The 22,618-nt window shown below is 53.5% G+C and overlaps 1 protein-coding gene across 1 annotated transcript in view; it reads left to right on the top strand.

Moving 5' to 3' along the window:
• The window catches only part of THBS2 (thrombospondin 2), a 29,033-nt gene extending 15,652 nt beyond the window's left edge, over window positions 1-13,381 (top strand). Inside the window, exons 10-22 of the mRNA XM_077900182.1 lie at window positions 142-315; window positions 858-985; window positions 1,056-1,208; window positions 1,697-1,915; window positions 2,746-2,853; window positions 3,225-3,384; window positions 4,607-4,725; window positions 5,234-5,468; window positions 6,771-6,998; window positions 7,438-7,709; window positions 8,277-8,374; window positions 9,600-9,739; window positions 11,353-13,381. Of these exons, the coding sequence (XP_077756308.1) occupies window positions 142-315; window positions 858-985; window positions 1,056-1,208; window positions 1,697-1,915; window positions 2,746-2,853; window positions 3,225-3,384; window positions 4,607-4,725; window positions 5,234-5,468; window positions 6,771-6,998; window positions 7,438-7,709; window positions 8,277-8,374; window positions 9,600-9,739; window positions 11,353-11,360 (2,042 nt within the window). The 3' untranslated portion in view covers window positions 11,361-13,381. The remainder of the gene's footprint in view (window positions 1-141; window positions 316-857; window positions 986-1,055; window positions 1,209-1,696; window positions 1,916-2,745; window positions 2,854-3,224; window positions 3,385-4,606; window positions 4,726-5,233; window positions 5,469-6,770; window positions 6,999-7,437; window positions 7,710-8,276; window positions 8,375-9,599; window positions 9,740-11,352) is intronic.
• Window positions 13,382-22,618: the final 9,237 nt, after the last annotated feature.

Here is a 22,618-nt window from a genome sequence, read left to right as displayed (position 1 = left end):
TTACCCCTGAGCTTAGGGCCCCGAAAAGACACCTCCTAATGTTCCCACCATGGGTAGAGACCCCATTCCAACCTGGCTCTTCCCTTAGGAGCCCCTGCGTGGGTCACCTTCCCCTCGACTGTCTGTGCTCTCTGTCCACAGTCGATGGCCGGTGGAGCCCCTGGTCCCCGTGGTCCGCCTGCACCGTCACCTGTGCCGGGGGGATCCGGGAGCGGACACGCGTCTGCAACAGCCCCGAGCCCCAGCACGGCGGCAAGGACTGCGTGGGCGATGTCAAGGAGCAACAGATGTGTAATAAGAGGAGCTGCCCCATAGGTAGGTGTGTGGGGAGAGGGGCACACCCTGCCCCCGCCACTCGCTCACATCCGTCCCTGTGGTCTGGACCCTGCAGCCAGAGGGCTCTTTGAACAAGCCACCGGGTTTTTATTCTGATTGCAAACAGAAAAATAGAAAATGTAAAATTAAAAGCAGAACAGTAGAAAACAGAAAAGAAAGCGCAGTTCTGCACACGTGATGACGGCTGCTTTCATCAGCCCGCTCCTCAGTGTTTTTTTGTAAAAACAGGAAATGCACGGTGCAGAATGTTTGGTGTGACAACCACTGTCCACGTGCCTGCGTAGCCTCGATATGTTTACCGCCAAGGACCTATTCTGGGAGGTGGTGACTTTGGGGGGCCCGGCATCGCGGTGGCACATCGCCAGCCGCCGGCTCCCTCTGAATAACTCAGTCTCCCTGTGGCTGAGCCGGAGTCCTGGGCAGATGCGGAGCCTCTTGGGGCGCAGGCGGCACTTCCGTCCTTCTGTGAGTTGCTCGGCGGTGCTCGCCCGAGCTCACCTGGCTCCGCGTCCTCCCCGCAGACGGCTGCTTATCCAACCCCTGCTTCCCCGGCGCCCAGTGCAGCAGCTTCCCCGACGGGTCCTGGTCCTGCGGCTCCTGCCCCGTGGGCTTCCTGGGCAACGGCACGCACTGTGAGGACCTGGATGAGGTGGGTGCCCACCCCGGGGATGGGGCGCCCGCGGACTCAGGGTCGGGGCTCACGCCCGCTTATCCTGCAGTGCGCCGTGGTCACGGACGTCTGCTTCACCACGAGCAAGGCCCACCGCTGCGTCAACACAAATCCAGGCTTCCACTGCCTGCCGTGCCCCCCTCGCTACAAAGGGAGCCAGCCCTTCGGCGTCGGCCTGGAGGCAGCCAGGACCGAGAAGCAGGTGAGCAACCGGGCCTTCTGTGTTCTGGGGAAAGGCTGTAGATCAGTTGGGCAGAACCCAGAGCCCTGGGCGGAGGGGATGTAGAGAAGAACAGGGCGGACTCCCTGGAGGAGGCAGCGGGAGGTGCTGACTGCAACGACGCAGGTGGAGGGCTGTTGGAGCCTGTCCACCAGCCTGACCGGACCACCCTGGTGGGGACAGAGCTGAGCCTGAGAGGAGCCCGAGAGGACGCAGGGGCCACTGCACGCTGCTGACCACACGGTCATCTGTGGGCTCGGACGCCCTGCAGGTGCTGCACCAGAGCCCCTGGGAATTGCCTCCAGAGGGAGCCCAGCTCCGAGTCCTGGAGGTCTGCCCAGCACCTGCTGTCCCTGCAGCACCCCCGGGCAGCTCTGCATCCCTGCGCCTGTCCCCGAGTGCCTGCCTCCACCCCTGCACCTGAGGACAGGGTCTTGCCGTGTCCTAACCACGCGGCCCTCTCCCCACAGGTGTGTGAGCCTGAGAACCCGTGCAAGGACAAGACTCACGCCTGCCACAGGCATGCGGAGTGCATCTACCTGGGGCATTTCAGCGACCCCATGTACAAGTGTGAGTGCCAGACGGGCTACGCGGGCGACGGGCTCATCTGCGGGGAGGACTCGGACCTGGACGGCTGGCCCAACAAGAACCTGGTCTGCGCCACCAACGCCACCTACCACTGCATCAAGGTGAGGGCCGGGGCGCGGGACCTGCAGGTGCTCCTGTCCACCACCTCCCGCCATCCAGGGATTCCCACATGGGACGGCTGTGGCCATCGGAGATAATTCTAGGGTCTGAACATCTGGGAGCTCTGGGGGGTTCCCTTCACTCCCTGTGGCTTCTTGTCTCCAGGCGGTAACTTGCTGGGCAGGGCTCCCGTTTTGGTACATTTGCGAGTCTGGGGGAGCCTGGGTGTGATGGCAGCGGGCTGTAGACCTGGCCCCGGGTGGGACCTGTGTGGGACCCGGGGTCCCCGCTGCGTATGTGGACTCTGGGATTCTGTGGCAGCTGGAGAACAGAACTGAAATGCGTGCTTCACCATCCAGTTGGGTTTGAATTATAACATAGTCGGAGTTGGAGTGAAACGAAATGTCCTTCCTAATTACACCCAGTTACCCACCGTGTGAAGAGCTGGTTGGGGAGATGGTTTGGACTCTACGTCTCAGTTTCCGATCAGATGTCCACACCTGACTCCTGGCGCCGTTGGCCGAGGAGGGCGGAGGGCGCGTGAGCTGGCGCTGTGGGAGGAAGGGGACCCCCGGGCTTTGCCCTCCTCCAGGCTTCCAGAGCAGGGCCCTCGCTCCCATGGCTTCTGCTCTTGTGTGGCGGCGTCACGGGGGTCCTGGGCAAGTGCCACGAGTGACCCTGGTTTGGACCCACGGCAGCGGTACGGCGTCCCCAAGCACGGCCTCGCCTCCCTGAGGACAGCTCCTGACCTTGACACCGCAGTTCTGAGCCGACGGGGTCGCTCCCCTGCCCCCTGCGTGTTGTATAACTCGGGCACGTCCTCTGCTTGCAGGACAACTGCCCCCTGCTGCCTAACTCTGGGCAGGAAGACTTTGACAAGGACGGCACTGGGGACGCCTGTGACGATGATGACGACAACGACGGCGTGGACGATGAGAAGGTGGGTCCAGCGGGACTGCTGTCGGCCTAGGGAGCGGGTGGCCGGGGAGGAGAGCTCCGACTCAGGCCGCCGTACGTGTCTGTGATCTCCCTTCCCGCATCCATCACTCACTTGGCTCACGCCTGTGACGTGGATGTATCTGTTCTCACCATCATGCACGTACCACATCATCTTTGCCATAAGAAAATCTCAACATTTGAGCAGGAGGCATATTTAATGTATAAATAATCACAAAATGGTTAGGTGGCAAGAAAGCGTGGCCGGGGCTGGCTGGCTCTGGGTGCGAGGGTGTCCGCCCTGCATGCGGCCGTGACTTGCAGCCCCGTACAACCCCACGCGGTGTCCTGGCTTCTTCCCTTCCCTTTCTGTAGGACAACTGCCAGCTTCTCTTCAACCCCCGGCAATTTGACTACGACAAGGATGAGGTTGGAGACCGCTGTGACAACTGCCCGTACGTGCACAACCCCGCGCAGATCGACACGGACAACAACGGCGAGGGGGACGCGTGCTCCGTGGACATTGACGGAGACGGTCAGTCCTGCTCTTTGCCCTGGATGCGGGTTTACGGCCTCGCGTGTCGGTGTCCTCCTGTGGGCCTGGTGTAAGCTCGCAGCATCCACGGGCTGGCGCGAGGTTCAACGGCGCCTCCGCTGTACTCGCGGGAGCCCAACCTCACTGGCCCGTCCCTTCCTGAGGCCAGTGGGGGACGTTTCCAGCCTCGGGTCCTCCCTTCCTAAGATGGCAGGTGTGGCATCTTCCTTCCTGTGACCCGAGCCCCTGGTCCTGTTCCCTGTGTCCTTCGTGCTTACCCCCTTCCGAACCCCAGGAGCGCTGTCCTGTGTCCTTGCCACACCGCGCCTCTGAGACGCGTCTGATGGTAGTAGCTGCCTCCCTGTCCTGGGATATTCTCCACCCGCACCCTTGGTTCCAACCATTCACGAGTCAGCCACGGTGAAGCTGCCCTTGGGGGACCCCTGGGTGTCAGGAACGTCCGACAAGTCCAGGTCGTGTTCCGCTGCAGAGGCTGGCGCCCTCCAGAGCAGCCCTTGTCCCTATGGTGGTCCGCCCTGCCTGTGGGCGTCTGTGGGCTGGGCCCAGGGCCGACGGGCACCTCTCTCCCCATGGCAGCTGGTGCACGTGCCAGCCCTCCTGGGGACCCGTCCTCACTGGCCTCCCTGTGCCATCCCTGGGGTCCCAGCTGGCCGGGCGGGAGGCGCCTCAGCCTGTCCCACGCGCTCCTTCTGACTCGGTGGTTGTGATATTTGGGGTTGCTGTTGTGCACGGGGTTAAGTCACGTTCCAAGACTCCAACATTGATAGGATTCATCACACCTGGAAGCCCTGTCAGTCTCTGCCGCCATCACTTCCCTCCACATAGCAAACGGGTGACGAGGAGGCAGTCGAACCCCAGGAGCCACTCAGTGTCTGGGGCTCAGGCCATATTTTCAAGGTGATGGGAGGGAAACAGTCCACACGGTGAACTCAGAGCTTGCACCGTGAGAACACAGCTCAGTGTGCAGCGTTTTCCCGGAAGGCTGAGAGCGCCTCTGGTTTAAACTAAGGGGATCTCAACTTTAATGGGAAATCTGACATATGGTCTTCCACAAACCCAATAATATTTACACTTCACCATAATCTTAGATCCTTTTTTATTAAATGAAAGCTTGGCTATAAGTTGCTCTAAATGCAGTAGGAAGGCTCTGGGCTTTTTCTAAACTCAGCCCACTTCCGTGTTTCCTCTTGAAAACCTGCAGATGTGTTCAACGAGAGGGACAACTGTCCGTACGTCTACAACACCGACCAGAGAGACACCGACGGGGACGGTGTGGGTGACCACTGCGACAACTGCCCCCTGGTGCACAACCCCGACCAGGTGATTGATGGCGCGATGGACCGGGTGTGTCCAGGGGCACGAGGGGCCCGAGGGCCTCGTCAGTAGTCGGTGGACGTGCCTGTGGCTTTCCGTTAGCGCTGCCAACAAGTGACAGCATAGGCTTTTCAATAATTTTAATTGAAAACATTTACTGAACCCGGCGCTCCACTCTCATATCTCGGTGGCCCCGGGCCAAATGCGTGGGTGCCTTCGCCTCCCCTGCTGGAGGGAGCCGTGCCTCCTCCATTTATCTTCCCATTTCCCTGCAGCAAACGTGGGAGCTGCTTCCCTCTTCCAGATTTTGCTCTGGAAGACGCAGCGATCGTAACGTCCTGCTGCCGTGCGTGGGGTGTACGGCTGCAAACGATGTCACAAAGGCGCTTGATTCTGTGGCCTTAATTCTTTCCAGTCCTCTTTCTATGTCACGAGCCCACGGAGAGTTGGCAAGAAAGGCAGAGGGCACAGCCCGTCCCCGGGGGCTCACGTGGGTCCCTGTTCTGTCCCCCAGACCGACGTGGATAATGACCTCGTGGGAGACCAGTGTGACAACAATGAGGACATCGACGAGGACGGACACCAGAACAACCAGGACAACTGCCCCTACATCTCCAACGCCAACCAGGCCGACCACGACCACGATGGCCAGGGTGACGCCTGTGACTCGGACGATGACAATGATGGTGTCCCCGATGACAGGGACAACTGCCGGCTTGTGTTCAACCCTGGCCAGGAGGACTCGGATGGTAGGTGTTGAGCCTGGGAGCCCAGGGACCTGTCTGCGGGGGGTGGGGGTGCTGAGCCTCCCCTGCGGCACGTGCCCACTAGCCCACGGGGCCAGGGCAAGCTCTTTGCATCTCAGGGCAGCAGCATCTTAGTGTGAAAGCTGTTAGTGGTCTCCGTGGAGAGGTGCCAGTCACACACGAGATGAGGTGGGGACCTGGGGTCATGACAGGGAAGGTTGGGATTTAGTCTTTCAGGAGCAAAGCAAGCAAAACATGCTGGGTGTGAAATATCAAGAAGAGGACTTGGTTTTCCCGCAGCTGAGCCCATGCAGTGTGCGGCAGCTGGGTCTGGCCTCAGGAATTGGGGTTCTCAGGAGGGTCTCCAGTAGACAGTGAGGTGCATGCTGTGCTGGGGGCTCTGGGGGCCCCATGAGAAAGTGGCTTTAGGGCCGCAAGTGCCTGTGGGGCTGGTTGGCCTTCAGCAGTGTAGGCGGGATGTGGACATCTGAGCTGACTTGGCTCATGGGCAAGTGGGGGACTCAGGATCTGAGGGTGGCTCCAGGGGGTCCCCGCACCATGCGGATGGTTCCAGCAGGACATAGGGAGCCTGTCTGGACCACAGCACTCCGCTCAGGCCATCCTGTGGGAGTCCAGGTACAGGCCAGGATGGGAAGAGGCTGGCTGGCTCGGAGCATTCAGTGCCATCCAGGCTCATGCACAAGGGCGTGCGTGCCTGCATCCCTATCGGTGGGACATGTGCTACTGGGTGGAACCAAGAAGTGGTTTTCAGAATGTGATGGGAAATTAGCTGAACTCAGTACCGTTTTCTCCTTCTGAAGCAGGAGCTAGTTTAGGAAGCTGCCATCGGCCTGGGGATGGTCTCACTCACTGCAGACTGGCAGCTGTTGGGGCCGTGGGTCCCCCCGTGTGCAGCCCGTGGGTCTCCCTCCACCCCTTCCAGCACCTCACTGGACAAGTAGAAAGAAGCTTCTAGGAAAACCAAGGTCATGTCTCACCAAGGAAAGCCATTTGTAGAAAGAGCCCTGCTTTACCATCCAGATAGATTTGGGGCAGGATGATGAAGAAAGGTCGTAACAGAAGTTCTGGAAACAGCTGGCAGTTCAGTTCAGTCTTCCACGTGTCAGCCCCCTGCCCCGCAGCCCAGTGTTGAGGGGGGCCCTTGGGGACTTGCCGGCTGCTGCGGTTACAGCACACGGTTGTGGCTCTTGGGGCATCACATCTACACGTGTGAGGACCCTCCTGAGAGGCAAATGGCAAACCCTCTACTTAGTTTCCTCATTCTCCTCCTTGTCCTGGTGGCAGGTGATGGGCGTGGGGATGCCTGCAAGGACGACTTTGACAATGACAGCATCCCAGACATTGATGATGTGTGTCCCGAAAACAGTGCCATCAGTGAAACCGACTTCAGAAACTTTCAGATGGTCCACTTGGACCCCAAGGGCACCACCCAAATCGACCCCAACTGGGTCATTCGCCATCAAGGCAAGGAGCTGGTGCAGACGGCCAACTCCGACCCCGGCATTGCTGTTGGTGAGCCTCGGACACGTGCTGGGCGTTGTGGGTTCTGGGGGGCAAGGCACCCATGGGCACGCTGGAGGCTAGTGGGGTGGGAAGATTAGGGAGGTCTCTCGGGAGGCCCTGTGCTCCCAGGTCTGCCTATGTGGTCTCAATGGAAGGACTGGAGCATCACACATTGAGATTCAATAAGCCTTTTTATTTTATGGATTTGGTCTGTGAGATGTTACACGATACAGTAGAGCTCTGCCAAAACACGGTATGTGGGATCTGAGCGTATGAAACCCCACACGTTTCATTAATGCCAGAGTCACAGAACCCGAGGTGGATGCCAGAGAAGAGCCAAGCCCCACCTCCTAATATCCACATCCACTGACCCCGGAGCTAATCCAGGCTTTTCCCTCAAAAGCCATTCTGACCAAATCCTATGATGCGTGTTCCCTTTGACATCCAGGGTTTGATGAGTTTGGGTCCGTGGACTTCAGTGGCACGTTTTATGTCAACACCGACCGGGACGATGACTACGCCGGCTTCGTCTTTGGCTACCAGTCCAGTAGCCGCTTCTACGTGGTGATGTGGAAGCAGGTCACGCAGACCTACTGGGAAGACCAGCCCACCCGGGCGTACGGCTACTCCGGCGTGTCCCTCAAGGTGGTGAACTCCACCACGGGGACGGGCGAGCACCTGAGGAATGCTCTGTGGCATACGGGGAACACCGAAGGTCAGGTAGGACGACAGGGCACGCTGAGCCAGTGCCCTTTGACGTGGCCTTGCAGCCACCATGGCTTTTCAAGAGAGCAGCCTTCGTCCAATGCAAAGACGGCTCGCCTCCATGTTGTCATTAATTTTGGCTGAATGTACACTGGTTTTAACACTCTTTTATTGAGTATGAACCTTACTAAAGATGCCATGTCTGGTTCTTTTGTAAACGCCAATGATGATCCTCTTGTAAACTGAACATATTTATACCTTCTTCTAGAGGTAGGGGGAAATGGGTTTTAAAAGTTTAAGTGTTTTACCCAAAGTCCCATGTTGAGGAAGCAGAGGATCCAGAATCTGAATCCACGGCTCCGGCTCAAACACCTCTGCCCTGAGCTCAGGACCACATTGCTCCCTGTCAGTGGGTTTTGATCCACACGAGAGATTCACGCTACGAAATCCAGCCGAGGGTGATGTAGCAGCATGAACCTCAGGCGTGAATGTGCAGAGTAACGTCTTTGCTTCCCATTTGGTAGTGAGACTGTGGTCAAGACTCAGGTGCCAACGGGACTCAGGACAGATGTGTTTTCTCAGGTGCGCACATTGTGGCACGACCCCAAAAATATCGGCTGGAAGGACTACACTGCTTACAGGTGGCACCTGACCCATAGACCGAAGACAGGCTACATAAGGTGAGGGTGGCTTCCCCCAACTGGCTCCCACTGCAAGAGTGTCCTTCTGTCAGATGACGCGTCTGAACAATAACAGACAAATGAGCTGACATGAACGCTCACCTCTTTGCTGTCCTCTTGGCTCTTCCACTTTTGTGCATCTTTTTTCTATCCTGCATCTTCTACTGCACATCACTTATAAAAAAAAACCCAAAAAACAAAACAAAACAAACAAACAAAAAAGAACTATGGAAGAGGAGAAAATCCAGCTTGTCTTGTTTTTCTTTTTTTTAAAGATTTTATTTATTCATGAGAGACATGGGGTGGGGGGGCAGAGACACAGGCAGAGGGAGAAGCAGGCTCCATTCAGGGAGCCTGATGTGGGACTCGATCCTGGGACTCCAGGATCACATCCTGGGCCGAAGGCAGGTGCTAAACCTCTGAGCCACCCAGGGATCCCTACCAACTTGTCTTGTTAATGTAACTTGGAGGCTGATGAGCATCTCTCATCCTTGTGAATATCCCAGGCAGGGGGCAGAAAGTGCAAATGAACCGTGTCTTTGCAAAATTAACATGTGATTCCTTCAGAGAAGACATTCATATTTGTTTCTGATGTTGTGGATGGCTGAACCTAAAACATTTTCCAATAAAGCTTTCACAAATATCAGACTAACAGTATTTTGCTCTTTTGGCATAGACAGCGTTTCTCATTGATCTTGATTGCAACAAACATGAATTATTTAAACTTGAGTAATAAGGGCAGGGCAGGTGGGATTCTCCACAAAGGCCAGAAGCGTGTGTGTCCCCAGCGTGAATAAGCAGACCAGGGCAAGAGAAGCACGACCTCGCTGTCTGGGCACGATGTTCCCTTGCCCATGAGCTGTGACCTGGTCAGGGAGGCAGTGGTGCATGCAGTCCTGCTCTGGGCATGAGGATCGAGCCCTGTCCTTCTTGGCATGCAGCTCTGGCCTAGTGGGTGGATGCCAGTGGGTGATGCCATGTGAAGGCCATGAGGAGGGTGGCCTCGGTGGTGAGGACCTGATGCCAGGCAGAGAGTCTGGAAATGGTGGCTGTCTGTCTGTCCACCAGGCAGCTGGGGACTGGAGGGCACTCTGTCTGCAGCTGGGGGGCCACTTACAGGTCTGCTGGGTTTTGGAGCGCTGGCCTATTTATTGCTGCCAGCTGTAAGGAGAGAGTTGGCCTCTCATCTCCAGCAGTCACACCTTGTTCTTTCTCCTGTTTTCAGGGTCTTGGTGCACGAAGGAAAACAGGTCATGGCCGACTCGGGACCCATCTATGACCAAACCTATGCTGGTGGTCGACTGGGTCTGTTTGTCTTCTCTCAAGAGATGGTCTATTTCTCGGACCTCAAATATGAATGCAGAGGTGGGTGACATTGTCACTGTGCGGGCGGCTCATGGCACAGAGAACAGGGAAGGGACACACATTTTATAAAAGTGGCACATTAGGGTGGTGAGTGGGAGCCCCGTCCAGAGCCACTTCCCAGTTATTCACTGGCTCTGCTTGTCTACACTGTGCTTGGTCCTGGGGCTGTGTACATTTTGTACACGTTCTGGACCTCTGGCAGCATTTTAGATTGCTACCCTTGCTTAGAAAGGGAAGGAGGGAAGGAGGAAGGAAAGAGGGGAGGAAGGAAGGAAGGAAGGAAGGAAGGAAGGAAGGAAGGAAAGATGGAATGAGGGAGGGAGGGAGGAGGAAAGAGGAAAGGAAGGAGGGAGGAAGGAAGGAGGAAAATATGGAAGAGGGAAGGAAGGAGGAAAGGAGGGAAGAAGGGACAAAAGGAAGAAGGAAAGAAGGAGGGAAGGAAGGAAGGAAGGAAGGGAGGAAGGAAGGAAGGAAGGAAGGAAGGAAGGAAGGAAGGAAGAAAGGAAGGAAGAAAAAGATGGAAGGAGGGAGGGAGGAAGGAGGAAAGAGGAAAGGAAGGAGGGAGGAAGGAAGGAGGAAAGGAGGGAAGAAGGGACAAAAGGAGGAAAGAAAGAAGGAGGGAAGGAAGGAATAAAGGAAGGAAGAAAAGATGGAAGGAAGGAGGAAGGAGGAAAGAGGAAAGGAAGGAGGGAGGAAGGAAGGAGGAAAATATGGAAGAGAGAGGAAAGGAAGAAGGAAAGCAAGGAGGGAAGAAGAGATGGAAGGAGGAAGGAAAGAAGGAGGGGGGAAAGAAGGAGAAAAGGAGAGGAGGAAGGGAGGAAGGAAGGAGGAAAGGAAGGAGGGAAGAAGAGAAGGAAGGAAGGAAAGAAGGAAGGAAGGAAAGAAAAAGGAAGAAAGAAGGAGAGTAAAGAGGAAAGGAAGGAAGAAGGAAAGGAAGGAGGAAAAGAAGGAAGGAAGGAGGGAAGAAGAGAAGGAAGAAGAGAAGGAAGGAAGGAGGGAAGGAAGAAAGGAGCAAAGAAAGGAGGGAGGGAAGGAAGGAAAAAAGGAAAGAAAGAAGGAGGGAAGGAAGGAAGGAAGGAAGGAAGGAAGGAAGGAAGGAAGGAAGGAAGGAGGGAGGGAGGGAGGGAAGGAAGGAAGGAAGGAAGGAAGGAAGGAAGGAAGGAAGGAAGGAAGGAAGGAGGGAAGGAAGGAAGAGGGTTCTCTGCCATTCTCTCTCTGGAGCATACTTGGATCACCGTATTGCAGACCCAGAAGCGAGCCTGCCCCATCTAATGTGACCCCACAGCTTCGTGGGGACGTGAACATATTCCCTCCCACTGGCAGGGTCGGTGAGGCCCAGAGGTACTTCTCAACAACCACATGTTGAAAATTACACATAAAGAGAGAACGAGGACACAAGAACGTTGTTTCTTTGTCCCTCTGTTGGGTTGATGTGTTCCTCCCCCCACACACACCCCTTCCACACACAAGTCCAACCATTCACACATCCATCCAAAGTGTGGAGGTTTTAAAAATTAAGATGATATTTTAGGTTACGGGTAGAAGAAAATAAAACCAAACCAAACCTGTGGTCCACCCATGCTAATTCTGTTTATTGTATTTTTATTTTGCAGATGTCTAAGCAAGACTTGCCGCATCTCCGGAAATGTACTGTAGACGCTGTTACCTAGGCCCCAGTCTCTGCTGGTGCTTCCAGCTTCTCTCTCTTTAGCAGCAGCTCCTGTCCTTGACCTTGACTTTGAGGGTCGCTCACCGTCGCCGACCCCAAGCCCACGTGCCTCCAGAGGGTGCGTGTTCGTGGAACCCGACGGGAAACATCCCGCCCGCCGCCGGAAGACAGCCTGATGATGCACCAGACTCTACGTGCAGTGAAAATTGAACATGGCATTACATCGTTTTCTCTTGTTTGTTTAAAAAGAACGACGTTTACATATAAAATGTAATTACTTATTGTATTTATGTGTATATGGAGTTGAAGGGAATATTGTGTGCAAGCCTTTGTCATAAATTAAGCAGGAAAAATATTGCTACACGACTTTCAGTGCTTAGAGCCATTTCCATTCCTGGGTTAGAGCTGTTCCACAGCCGCAGGCAGGTGGCCACGGGGATGGGTCCACTGGAGTATGAAGTGGTACCGTGTAGCCAAGAGGTCAGGGACGTCACACCTCGGGGGGCCAGCCCCATAGTGGGAACACGCACGGGAATTACGAGAACCCCGCTCCCCTGCCCACTGCCCGAGTCCACGGCCTCGACAGGGCAGGGGCGCAGCTTCATCTGAGAAGGGACACCCTGCAAGGCGGTGCCCACATGGGTCCAGGCAGGGCTCCTCAGAGCCCCCGTTAGAGAAGTTAGCAGAGCCGAGCAGGCCGCTCCTGCCCTGCAGCCTTGAGGGAGCTCCTGGCCTGTTGTCCCTTGATTTTCTGATTGCCAGAGTTTCTGCTTGAGCTTCTTTCTCAGTCTCTGCTGCTGGAGATCAGACAAGCGGGCAAACACACCAGCAAATGCACTTTAGCGTCTAACTCCTATTCTAGGCTTCGACACTATGCAAGAGCTGCTTACCTAATCTGGCCAAACTTTCCCCCAAGGTTCCACTTATAAACGTTTTGTTAATATTTATTAAATGACTACAGAATGCAGCTCCATTCACTAATAACTTATTTTAAACATGTCAAGTAACACATGTAGTGTGATTCCTAGGGATGAAAACATACCACACGCATGATAATACAAAGATGAAGTTACAACAAAATACCTTCCTGTCAAGACCCAAGCTCTGCAATATTATGTTGTCACGATAAAGCATGCTTAAAACGGAGGAGGATCAATAAATGATTGTGAAGAGTTTATAATGGAACCTTTATCTATACTGTCGCCAGCGACTGTCCTTCGGTCTGTTACTGTTGCCGACCTGCTGTACATAGGATTTGAGACTTTAATGCTGATGAAGAGTCAGCATCCAGCCTGCTGGGCACACCCGATAACCAGTCATACCATAATATACACACGTTTTTGTTTCTTTTTTTTTTTTTTTGCCTTAAATTGCATGATCTTTCTACAGGAAATATTAATCTCACTCCACAGAAGGGGTTTAATGAGAGGAATTGGTTTTGTCTAATGCAGGCGAATCTTTCTCCCCTTTCTGTCAACAGCAATCTTGTTTCTATGCAAAATAGAGAGGATTCACGACTTTTGTCTCAACTTCCACATTTCATTCGATAAAGTTACGTTTGTTGCTTCCTTCGAGGTTGATTTTTTGTTTTGCTGCACTTTTGACCTTGTTCTGCAGAGCCGTGTCCCCAGAACAGCGGGGTTTGGGGACTGGACTAAATGTAACGGTCGTGGAGGCCGTGCAGGTTTCTCTGTTGGTGTCCCTTGGCCGAACAACACAGTGCTGTGGGATGATGATGTGAATATTTAGAATGTACCATAGTTTTTTTGGTAAATTATTTATGTTTTTTTTTGAACAAACTTCTCTTCCAGATTGATGAAACTTCATTTGTTTTGCCAAAGACTGTAAATATTTATTTATTTGTTCACATGGTCAAAATTTCACCACTGAAACCCTGCATTTAGCTAGAGCCTCAATTTTTATACTTTAAAGATTAATAACAGGAAATAAATTGTAAAAAGGTTTTCTATAAATGAATCTCTCTCCCTTTTTTAAAAAGAATTAGCAGGGTTTCTATTGGGGGGAAGGGAGACCAACCCCAGCTGGGGAGAGCTGACGTCTTGCTTCCCTCTGCGTGAGCACGTCTGGTCACAGGGCTCCCCTCTGCCTTCCTGAGGTTCAGGTGTAGATTTGGGGTCCACTCAGGACAGGCCTCAGGTTCCGTCAGCTATCAGCACTGCACCCGACGGTCACTAGGTGCCCCTTCCCGCTGGCTGCTCTTCCTCCTGACGCGAGAGCAGAGCCAGGTGGTGACTTTCAGCAGGTGTCCCTGAACACAGCGCCCCTCCCAGATGCACCTGTTCTTGTTCCAAACCAGAGATGGATCCTGTGGCAGTAACACAAACAAGCCTGCCCTCTGTAGGAGCTGTGGGGTGTCTCTGGTTCCCAGCTGCTTTGTGGGGTTTCTGAGAGTTATGGTGCAGTCAGATGTGGAGGAAGATGGGGAAATAAGTGCGATTGGCAGTAAATCCAGAGGGAGTCAAGCGCTGGAGCCACAAGATGCAGGACAGACCGCCTGGGGTGACAGGATGAGTCAAGGCCCTGCTTTGATCTGGGAGGTGAAATGGTGGATGTCGTGACATAAATGCCAAGGACAGACCAGCTCTATGTACATGGAACAGGAAGCCTCTGAGGAATATAAAAAGAAATCAATGAGGAGAGTGATCTTTGCGGCCTGGAGGTGACTGTAGAGGGAATCTAATGAAACAAAACACACACGTTTCTTTCCACTGCTCAGGAGGCAGGCAGGAGGGTGAGACACATTTCTCCACACTCTCATTGTCTAGTGACTTAGAGCACAAGTCTGTGAGGGCTGCTCCAAATGCAGTCCAGGGCCCTCGGGACCGTCCCCTCCGGGGATGGTGTCTGTGCCCCGACAGGAACGAGCATCCCTGGAAGGAGACCCAGGACTTGGAGACACTGCTCTGCAGGCCTCTCTCTTCCTTCTGGGCAAGGTTCCAACACAACGTCATCCGGACGCCTCCAATGGGATGTTTGGTTCAGGAGAAGCTGCAGTTGCTCAGTGCACACCATGTGCATCCTCCCCTGCTGCACAACAGCTGGTTCATGGGGCAGTGTGGAGCATCCTGATTCACAGGGATCCAGAATGGGGCTGTAACCACTGGAGGGGAGGTGGTTCCAGGACACTGGCAGCCAGCAGCTTCCACTATAGGTTAACAGGGGTCCCTCCCAGGGTTTCTGTGGGTTTCGACATCTCAGGTTTTGCTCAATTAGTCTGAGTTTCACAAAGTGATGCAGCCATGGCTGCAGAGTGGGACATGGCTTGCAGAGCAGCCCAGACACTGCCACCCAACACCCCCAAGGCCCTGGTCCAGCAGCCCACGGTGAGGTAGAAACCCGGCACTTGCCATGTTCTGTGAAGGACAGAAAGACCCTCAAATAGATCTGATCGGCCACAGGCTGGAATCCCCGTGGGGGAGGGAACAACCCAGGACTTCTGGGGATGAGCCTACCCTGGCCAAGCCGCTGCTCCCAGGGGAGTGACTTGGCGGGGGACCTGAGGTCCAGGGACGAGAGGAGCCACTGCCAGCACCGCCAGGGGCCCTCAGCTTTGGGGAAGCCGGTGGGCACTCCTGCCAAGAAGTCTGGGCCCCGAGCCGCCAAGTATTGGCCCACGGCTGTCCTTGTGGAGTGTGGGCGGCCCGGCCCCTTTGCGGAGCCGGGGCTATAGCTGCAGGCTGGCCTTGCAGACCGGCTTCCAGCTCACGGTCCTGGAGCATCAGCGCCTGAAAACGCCCAGCACTGTCCGGACACTGCATTCTCCTTAGAGTGGCTGTTTCAGCCCAAACACATCAAATGCATTATGAGAGGTGGTATTTTGACATCACAGCGTCCAGCAGATTCCCTTGGCACACAACCCGGACACCCCGGCTCTGGTCAGGACATCACCCGGAGCAGAGTTAGGTCGAGTGCCCGTGTGGGTGGACGCGGGTGCACACGGGATGGCCAGTGTTGGGACCAGCTGCCCAGGAGGCGGGAGGAACAGGTTCCCACAGCCACCAGCCGGGCCCACCCCCCTGATCCCCACGGGCCCAGGAAACACGGGGACTCAGCCTCGCTCTGCCCCAGGGAGTTTGCTCTTGGCTATAACTTCATGTTAAAAGGATAGTCTGACTGCAAATTAACTGTGAGCATCCAAAGGGCTTTGGGGGGAAAAATGGAATAGAAAGAAGAAAAAGTGTTAGTATACTTGGTGACACTTTATTTTATATGATATTTATTTACTTTCAAATTATTGTTTTTTATTTATATAAATTAGTTTGTTGTTCCACAGATTTATTTTGCTATTTGTGAAATTTGTTTAGTTATTCTGGATTGGGACAGAATGTGTGTAACATTCCCCACTCTACAATGGAATTATTTTTCTTTTTAATACGGTTGCTGGAACAAATTCCATTGTTGAACAAGACACATGTATAAGGGGCACCTGGGTGGCTCAGCAGTTGAGCACCTGCCATCAACTCAGGGCTTGGTCCCGGAGTCTTGGGATCAAGTCCCACATTGGGCTCCCTGCATGGAGCCCGCTTCTCCCTCTGCCTCTGTCTCTCCCTTTCTCTTTCTGTGTCTCTCATGAATAAATAAATAAAATCTTTTAAAAAAAGACATATATATTAAATATGTTGCTGTATGTTAACATGGAATATTCAATATTATTCACACACCTTGTATGCATCTCACGAAGACACAGCCTCTTGGAAACTTCTGCCTGCCTGAGGCTCTTCCTGTGTAAGTGGAAGACGCGCTTCCAATGGCCAGTTCTGCAGCATCTGTACAGCCGACTGCCTTCGGGCTATTGCATGTCATTTGCAAAAGAATATGATATCTGCCCATTCTGAAATCTATAGCTAAAATCCCAAAATATCTCATTGAAAGAACTTCTTAGATTATTTATTTATTTTCCAAACCTTTCTTTTCTGGTGCCATAATTTTCAGAGATCTGAAAAAAATGGGAGTACACTTTGAATATTTATTTATTTATTTATTTATTTATTTATTTATTTATTTATTTAAAAGAGAGAGAGAGAGAAAGAGAGAGAGCATGAGCAGAGTGAGAGGCAGAGGGGGAGGGAGAAGCAGCCCTATCAAGCAGGGATCCTGATGCAGGACTCGATCCCAGGACCCTGGGAACATGCCCTGAGCCGAAGGTAGACACCTCACTGACTGAGTCCCCAAGGCACCGCTGAGTACACCTGAAATGTAATGACAATGTTGTACGTCAATCTTAGAGCAACAAGGTGGGAAGCGTGGGAAATGCAGGAAGCTCACAGTGTAGCATCAGTTGTGTTTATGTCCACTTGCAACATGTGATAGGAAAGTGAAGTGAAGAAACAATCCCATTTACAAAAGCATCCCAAACAATAAAATACGTAGAAATAAATTCAACCAAGGAGGTGAAAGACGTGTAGAATAAAAATGGAAAGCATTGCTAAAAGAAATGAGCTCAAACCTAAACCAAAAGACCTACCATGTTTACAGAAGGAAGGTGTCAATATTGTGAGGACAGTACCGGTACGGTACCCCCTGTGGTCATGGGGTCAGTAGGGTTCTCGTTTAAATTCACATGGCCTCATTTGTAGAAATGGAAAAGGTGATTCTCAAACTTTTATGGGATCCAAGGTCTCTGAAGAGCTGAAACAATGCTGAGTGGTAGGGCAAAAAAGCTGGAGAACTCACACCGTCTGGTGTTAAAACTTGTCACAAATCTACAGTACTTACAGAATTTTTAAAAATTTTATTTATTTATTCTTGACAGTCACAGAGACTGAGAGAGAGAGAGAGAGGCAGAGACACAGGCAGAGGGAGAAGCAGGCTCCACGCAGGGAGCCTGACGCAGGACTTGACCCCAGGTCTCCAGGATCACACCCCAGGCCAAAGGCAGTGCCAAACTGCTGGGCCACCGGGGCTACCCATATTTACATAATTTAAAACTGTCATAAGGACAGACCTATAGAGCAATGGGATAGACCAGAGTTCAGAAACAAACCTGTGTCCTTTTGGCTGGTTGGTTTTCAAAAGGGGCTCCAGGACCACCCAAGGAGGAAGGAATCATCTCCAACAAAATGATGCAGGGAAATTGGATTTCCACATGTAAAAGAAGAAAGTTGACCCTCATCTCACACTCTACACAAAAATCAGCTTAGAATGAGTTGGCAACCTAAGTCTAAGAGCTAAAAGTACAGAACTCTCAGGTAGAAACAGTTAAATCTTTACAACCGAGAATTTGGCAATGGATTCTTAAATCTGGCACAAAAAGCATGAGCAACACAACAAACTAGATAAACTGCTCTTTCGAAATGAAAAGCATTTGTGTACCAAAGAACATTATCAAGGAAGTAAAAAGACAAATCACTTAAATGAAAGAATGCATTGACAACCCAGAGATCTGGCAGGGTCTTAAGAGTGTATAAAGAACTCTTACAACCCAACAACAAAGAAGGCAAAAACCTCAATTGAAAAAATGGGCTGTGCGTTTGGATAGATGTTTCTCCAAAGAAGATAAATAAACAAATGTCCGCTCAACATTGGACACCTGGTTGGCTCAGTGGTTGAGCGTCTGCCTTCAGCTCAGGTTGTGATCCTGGGGTCCTGGGTTTGAACCCTCGCTTCCGGCTCCCTGCAGGGAGCCTGCTTCTTCCTCTGCCTATGTCTCTGCCTCTCTCTGTGTGTCTCCCATGAATAAATAAATAAAATTTTAGAAAAAAAAAAAGAGGTGCTCAACATCACTAGCCATCAGCAACATGAAGTGGAAACAACATCACACCCAGGAGAACGATGATGATAAGGACAGACAAGTGTCAGCTAGTGAGGATGTGGAGGTATCAGCATCAGGTGGTGGTAGGACACGAAACGGATCAGTTGCTGTGGGAGACAGGATAGTAGTTCTTCAAAAAGTTAAACCCAGAGTTACCATGTGACCCTGCAAGCCCTCTCCTAGTCACACACCCCCAAGACCTGGAAATAAAGTCAAATACGTGTCCCCAAAGGTTCTGAACACGTTATCCACAGTCAGAATGCAGAGCAGCTTACACGTTCTTGCAGCAGGTGGACGGTAGACCAAATGTGGCCTGGCCCCGCGGTGCAGTATTATCCAGCCGTAACAGGAGGGAGCTCAGAAGGCCCCAGAAAGCTAAACCTGTGCCAACCTAGATCGGATTGTATGGAGAGAAACAAGCCAGGCACAGAAGGTTACATCTTGTACTTGAAATATTCAGAACAGTCAAGTCTATGGAGACAGCAGCGGGGTGGTCACTAGGGCCTGGGCAGTGGGGCAGCAAGATGATTGCTCAGTGGGCACAGAAGTTTCTTTGGGGTGATGTGTTCTTGGGGTGAAGTTTCTTTGGAGCTAGATGGAATGATGGTTTGGCCATGTCATGAATGCACTAAGCCCCACTAGGATGTATACATTAAAATAGCTAATTTTATGTTTACGTGAGTTTCACGTTGGTGAGGAAATGGGATGTTGAGGAGCACATGGTCTAACTGCAGTACAGACCCAGGGAACGAGTCCCTCAGACACATACTGCAACTGAGCTCAGGACATTTGCTTCGTGCAGAGGTTTCAGGTGAGTGTGGACAACACGTCAGAGCAGGGCTGTGAGGACGCCCCCAACCGTCCCCTCTCTGGTGGTTTTGCTTTTTCTCTGGGGTCTGTGCTCCTGCCAGGCCTCCTCGTTCCTGCTGATCTTGGTGAGATCCTGTCCTGGGAGGAAAGAGAAGTGAGAGCAGACTCGGGGGACCCCTGGGTGGCTCAGGGGTTTGGCGCCTGCTTTCAGCCCAGGGTGTGATCCTGGAGTCCTGGGATCGAGTCCCACATCGGGCTCCCTGCATGGAGCCTGCTTCTCCCTCTGCCTGTGTTTCTGCCTCTCTCTCTCTCTCTCTCTGTGTCTCTCATGAATAAATCAATAAAATCTTAAAAAAAAAAAAAGAACAGATTCGGGAGCTGACCGTAGACCACGACTTAGACCCTCGGAGCCTCGTGCTTCCTGTTGGTGAGGCAGGACAGTCGTGTCGTCCTCCCTGGGCCTCCCCGAGAGGAAGGGAGGTGAGATGTGGTGGGTTGGGGGGGACTCAACGTGGCCTCTGCCCTTCGAGAAGGGCAAACAAGCTGGGGTGTCAGGGGCAGGGAGTGGATCTAGGGTAAGGAGGTCACAGAGGTTTAACTCCACATCTGGAGGGATCTCTGGGCAGGCAGTGAGGGGAACGCCCTCAGAGTTGGCATTTGGAGAAGTCGCTGTGACCTGGCCTCCCACCCGCACCCCTGCAGCCCCTTCCGCAGCCCCTGGCTGTGGGATGCCCACCACGGGGCTTGCTCAGACACAGACTCTGAACTCCCCGAAGCTGCCCATGAAAGATGAGGGACAGGTGCACCCGGGCAGGGTTCAGAACTCCTCCTCACACCTTATGGATGATCAGTTACCACCCTCCCCACTCCCCCAGCCAGACCTGGGCAGGAACGAGAAATGAGAGCCAGCTGTGGGCCCCCCGGCCTGGGATGCCGAGGCGGACGGCTGCAGAGTGAGGCTGGGAGCAGCTAGCCTGGGATGGGTGAGGCAGCCTGCCCAGAGGGTAACCTCCCCAAGCAGCAGCCTGCGCAGGAGACGCAGAAGCATCTCAGAAACACCCAAATCCTAATCAGAACGTCCTGGGTGTAACCTTCCCAAGGAATGCATTTGTTAAAGCTGAAATGTGTTTCTCTGTAGGTTGATTTGCTAAGAGAAGATTGTGCTGTTGGAAAAAGGATCCTGAGCCGCAGAGCCCAGACAAAGGGGCGGCGGGGAGGGAGGGCCAGCCAGCCGCCTTCCCAGGAGGCGTGCAAATGGCCAGCCGGCTCCATCCTCAGAGGGCCAGCCAGTCATGCTGTGATGCTTATCAGAGTTTGGTGGTTACAGCTTTTATGATAACAAAAGATTAATTTCCTTGAGTCAGTTCTCTAATAACCAAGGGAACTTTATAATTGGGCTTTGTCTTAGCTGGCTTCCCTTAAAGCAGAGCATGGCCACGGGCGTGGGATCAGGTCATTCATTTTGGAGGTGGTTCTGGGAAGCCGGACCGGGAGCCGGGAAGTGAGAGAGGATTAACATGCACACCGCAGAGTGCGAATCCCTGTGAGCCACCCCCCTCAGCAACTCCCGGGGATGTTGGAAGAACTGGATGGTCCCTGTGAAAGAAAGGAGTCGGGTGTTTGTCCACCCCTAACCCGGGGCTCTCTGCACCCCAGTCCCCCGGCCCTGGGCGGCAGACACTTGTGGTCTGAGCAGCAGGAGGAGGGCGGCTGCAGGGTGGTGGCGCCAGAGGCCCTCCATGTGCACGGGAGGCAGGAGCGGTGGGGGCACAGCAGCCCATGCACAGCAGGTCTGAGGGCACTGCTGGAGCTCAGGGTTTCCTGCAGGGGAGGCAGTACTGCCCTAGACCATCCCTCCCGGCCATATACATCCCGGTAGAGCAGCTGTCCTCCGACTGCGCTCAGCCTTCACCCGAGACGCGTGCCCAGCGCTGCCAGCATGCCCCATATCCAGGCTGGGCTCCTGCCACATCCATCCCACAGCCCAGCCTCAAGGCCTCTCCTGGGGACTCACCGGCCTGAGTTCAAACAGCATTTTGCATTGTGCCCTGGGAGTGCAGGGGCACAGTCTGTGTCTGGGAGGGATTCCTGTTCCCGGAGGGGCCCCCGTCCTCTGTGGGATGCTGGCAGCAGAGGAAGAGGGGCGGCCTGCAGGTGCCAGAAGGGGCATCACAAGCGCCGGGTGCACGCTGATGCTGTGCCGTCACAGTCTTCCTTCCCCATCTCGGGCCGACCCCGACCAGAACCCCTGCATGAGCACGGCTGCCTTTGTAGCACCGGAATATGAGGATTTCGCCTCAACAGATTCGACTAATTGGAGGAGCTCAAGACGTCTTCAGGAGCGAGTGGGAGTCGGTACGGCTCCTGGGGCTAGAGTCCCACCGCTCGAGCCACTGTCCCCACTGCACGTGCCCCTCTGTCCTGCTGCCCAGCACCCCTCACCGGGCCCCATGGCAGATCCCTCGATGAGCCAGAGCAGAGGAGGCCTGCTGGCCCTCACCTCTCTTGCAGAGCCCTGGTCTGGAGGTGGCGATGCCAGCGGCCGGAACTGATGGCACTTCTCCTGTGGGGCTGAAAGAGCAGGAAATGGGGAGGAGGGAGGAACCTCCTGGGATTCAGAGGGTGGGGTCCAGGTTATTTGGTGGAGATGGACAGTTCTTCCCGGCATGTGTGCCCACGGGGGGAAATGTGCTGAGGCTGAGAAGGGCAGCAGGAGCCGTTCCCGACATGCTGTCCCCAAGCAAAAGGATACACACCATCTGTGCCACCTCCCCCAGGGAGAGGGCAACCCCGGGGACCATCTTCCCCATCTCGCTGTAGGATTAGTGACGGGGGTTGGAGGACAGAGCAGGTTCCAGGTGTGTCTTCAGCCGAGTGAGACGATGACACCAGGGGTTGGACCCACAGCTGGTGAGAGGGGCTCCACGGTCTCTGTGAGTTCCCTGCCCGTTCCTCCTGCCACCCTCCGGGAAGGTACTTAGTGGCAAAACGATGAAAAGGAAGTTGCTGCCAAAATACATTTTGGATGCAGTAAAATTAAACTTAAAACACGATTCAATTATAAAGAGGAAAACTAGATATGTTGATACCTTATTCTCTCAGTTTTAATAACAGATGGGCTGGTCCAGGAAGGCAGTGGAGGTGCTAGGCATCTGCGCACGATCTTAAAGCAAAATGTGAGGGACCAGGGTCCCTAATTTTGATCCTGGGACTTGTGGGATATGATTTTATCCTGGAATGAACACAAGTTAACTTTTGGAGGAGGCCGGCACTGCTTTGTAACGAGAGGCACAGGTCTCAGGCACCAACTCTAGGCCTGTCATTTCTGATCCTCCTAAACCACCAAGCACACCAGGAATCAGAGCCCTGCAGGTGCTCAGAGACCCCCGAGAATCTCCTGGGACCCATAGGGGCTGTCAGCACTCTGCTTTCCCTCCCCATCACCAAATCCCATAGTCAGTCACATCACTTTTATCAGGTCCATCCTGGGGTCCAGAGACCACACCTATCTTTCTTCTTCTTTTTTTTTTTTAAGATTTATTTATTTATTTATTTATTTATTTATTTATTTATTTATTTATTTATTTATGATAGACATAGAGAGAGAGGCAGAGACACAGGAGGAGGG

This window comes from Canis aureus, chromosome 1 (genome assembly GCF_053574225.1).
Source record: "Canis aureus isolate CA01 chromosome 1, VMU_Caureus_v.1.0, whole genome shotgun sequence".
Taxonomy (NCBI): domain Eukaryota; kingdom Metazoa; phylum Chordata; class Mammalia; order Carnivora; family Canidae; genus Canis; species Canis aureus.
The sequence above is the reverse complement of the archived record's forward strand: the minus strand, read 5'-3'. Positions and strand labels throughout refer to the sequence as shown.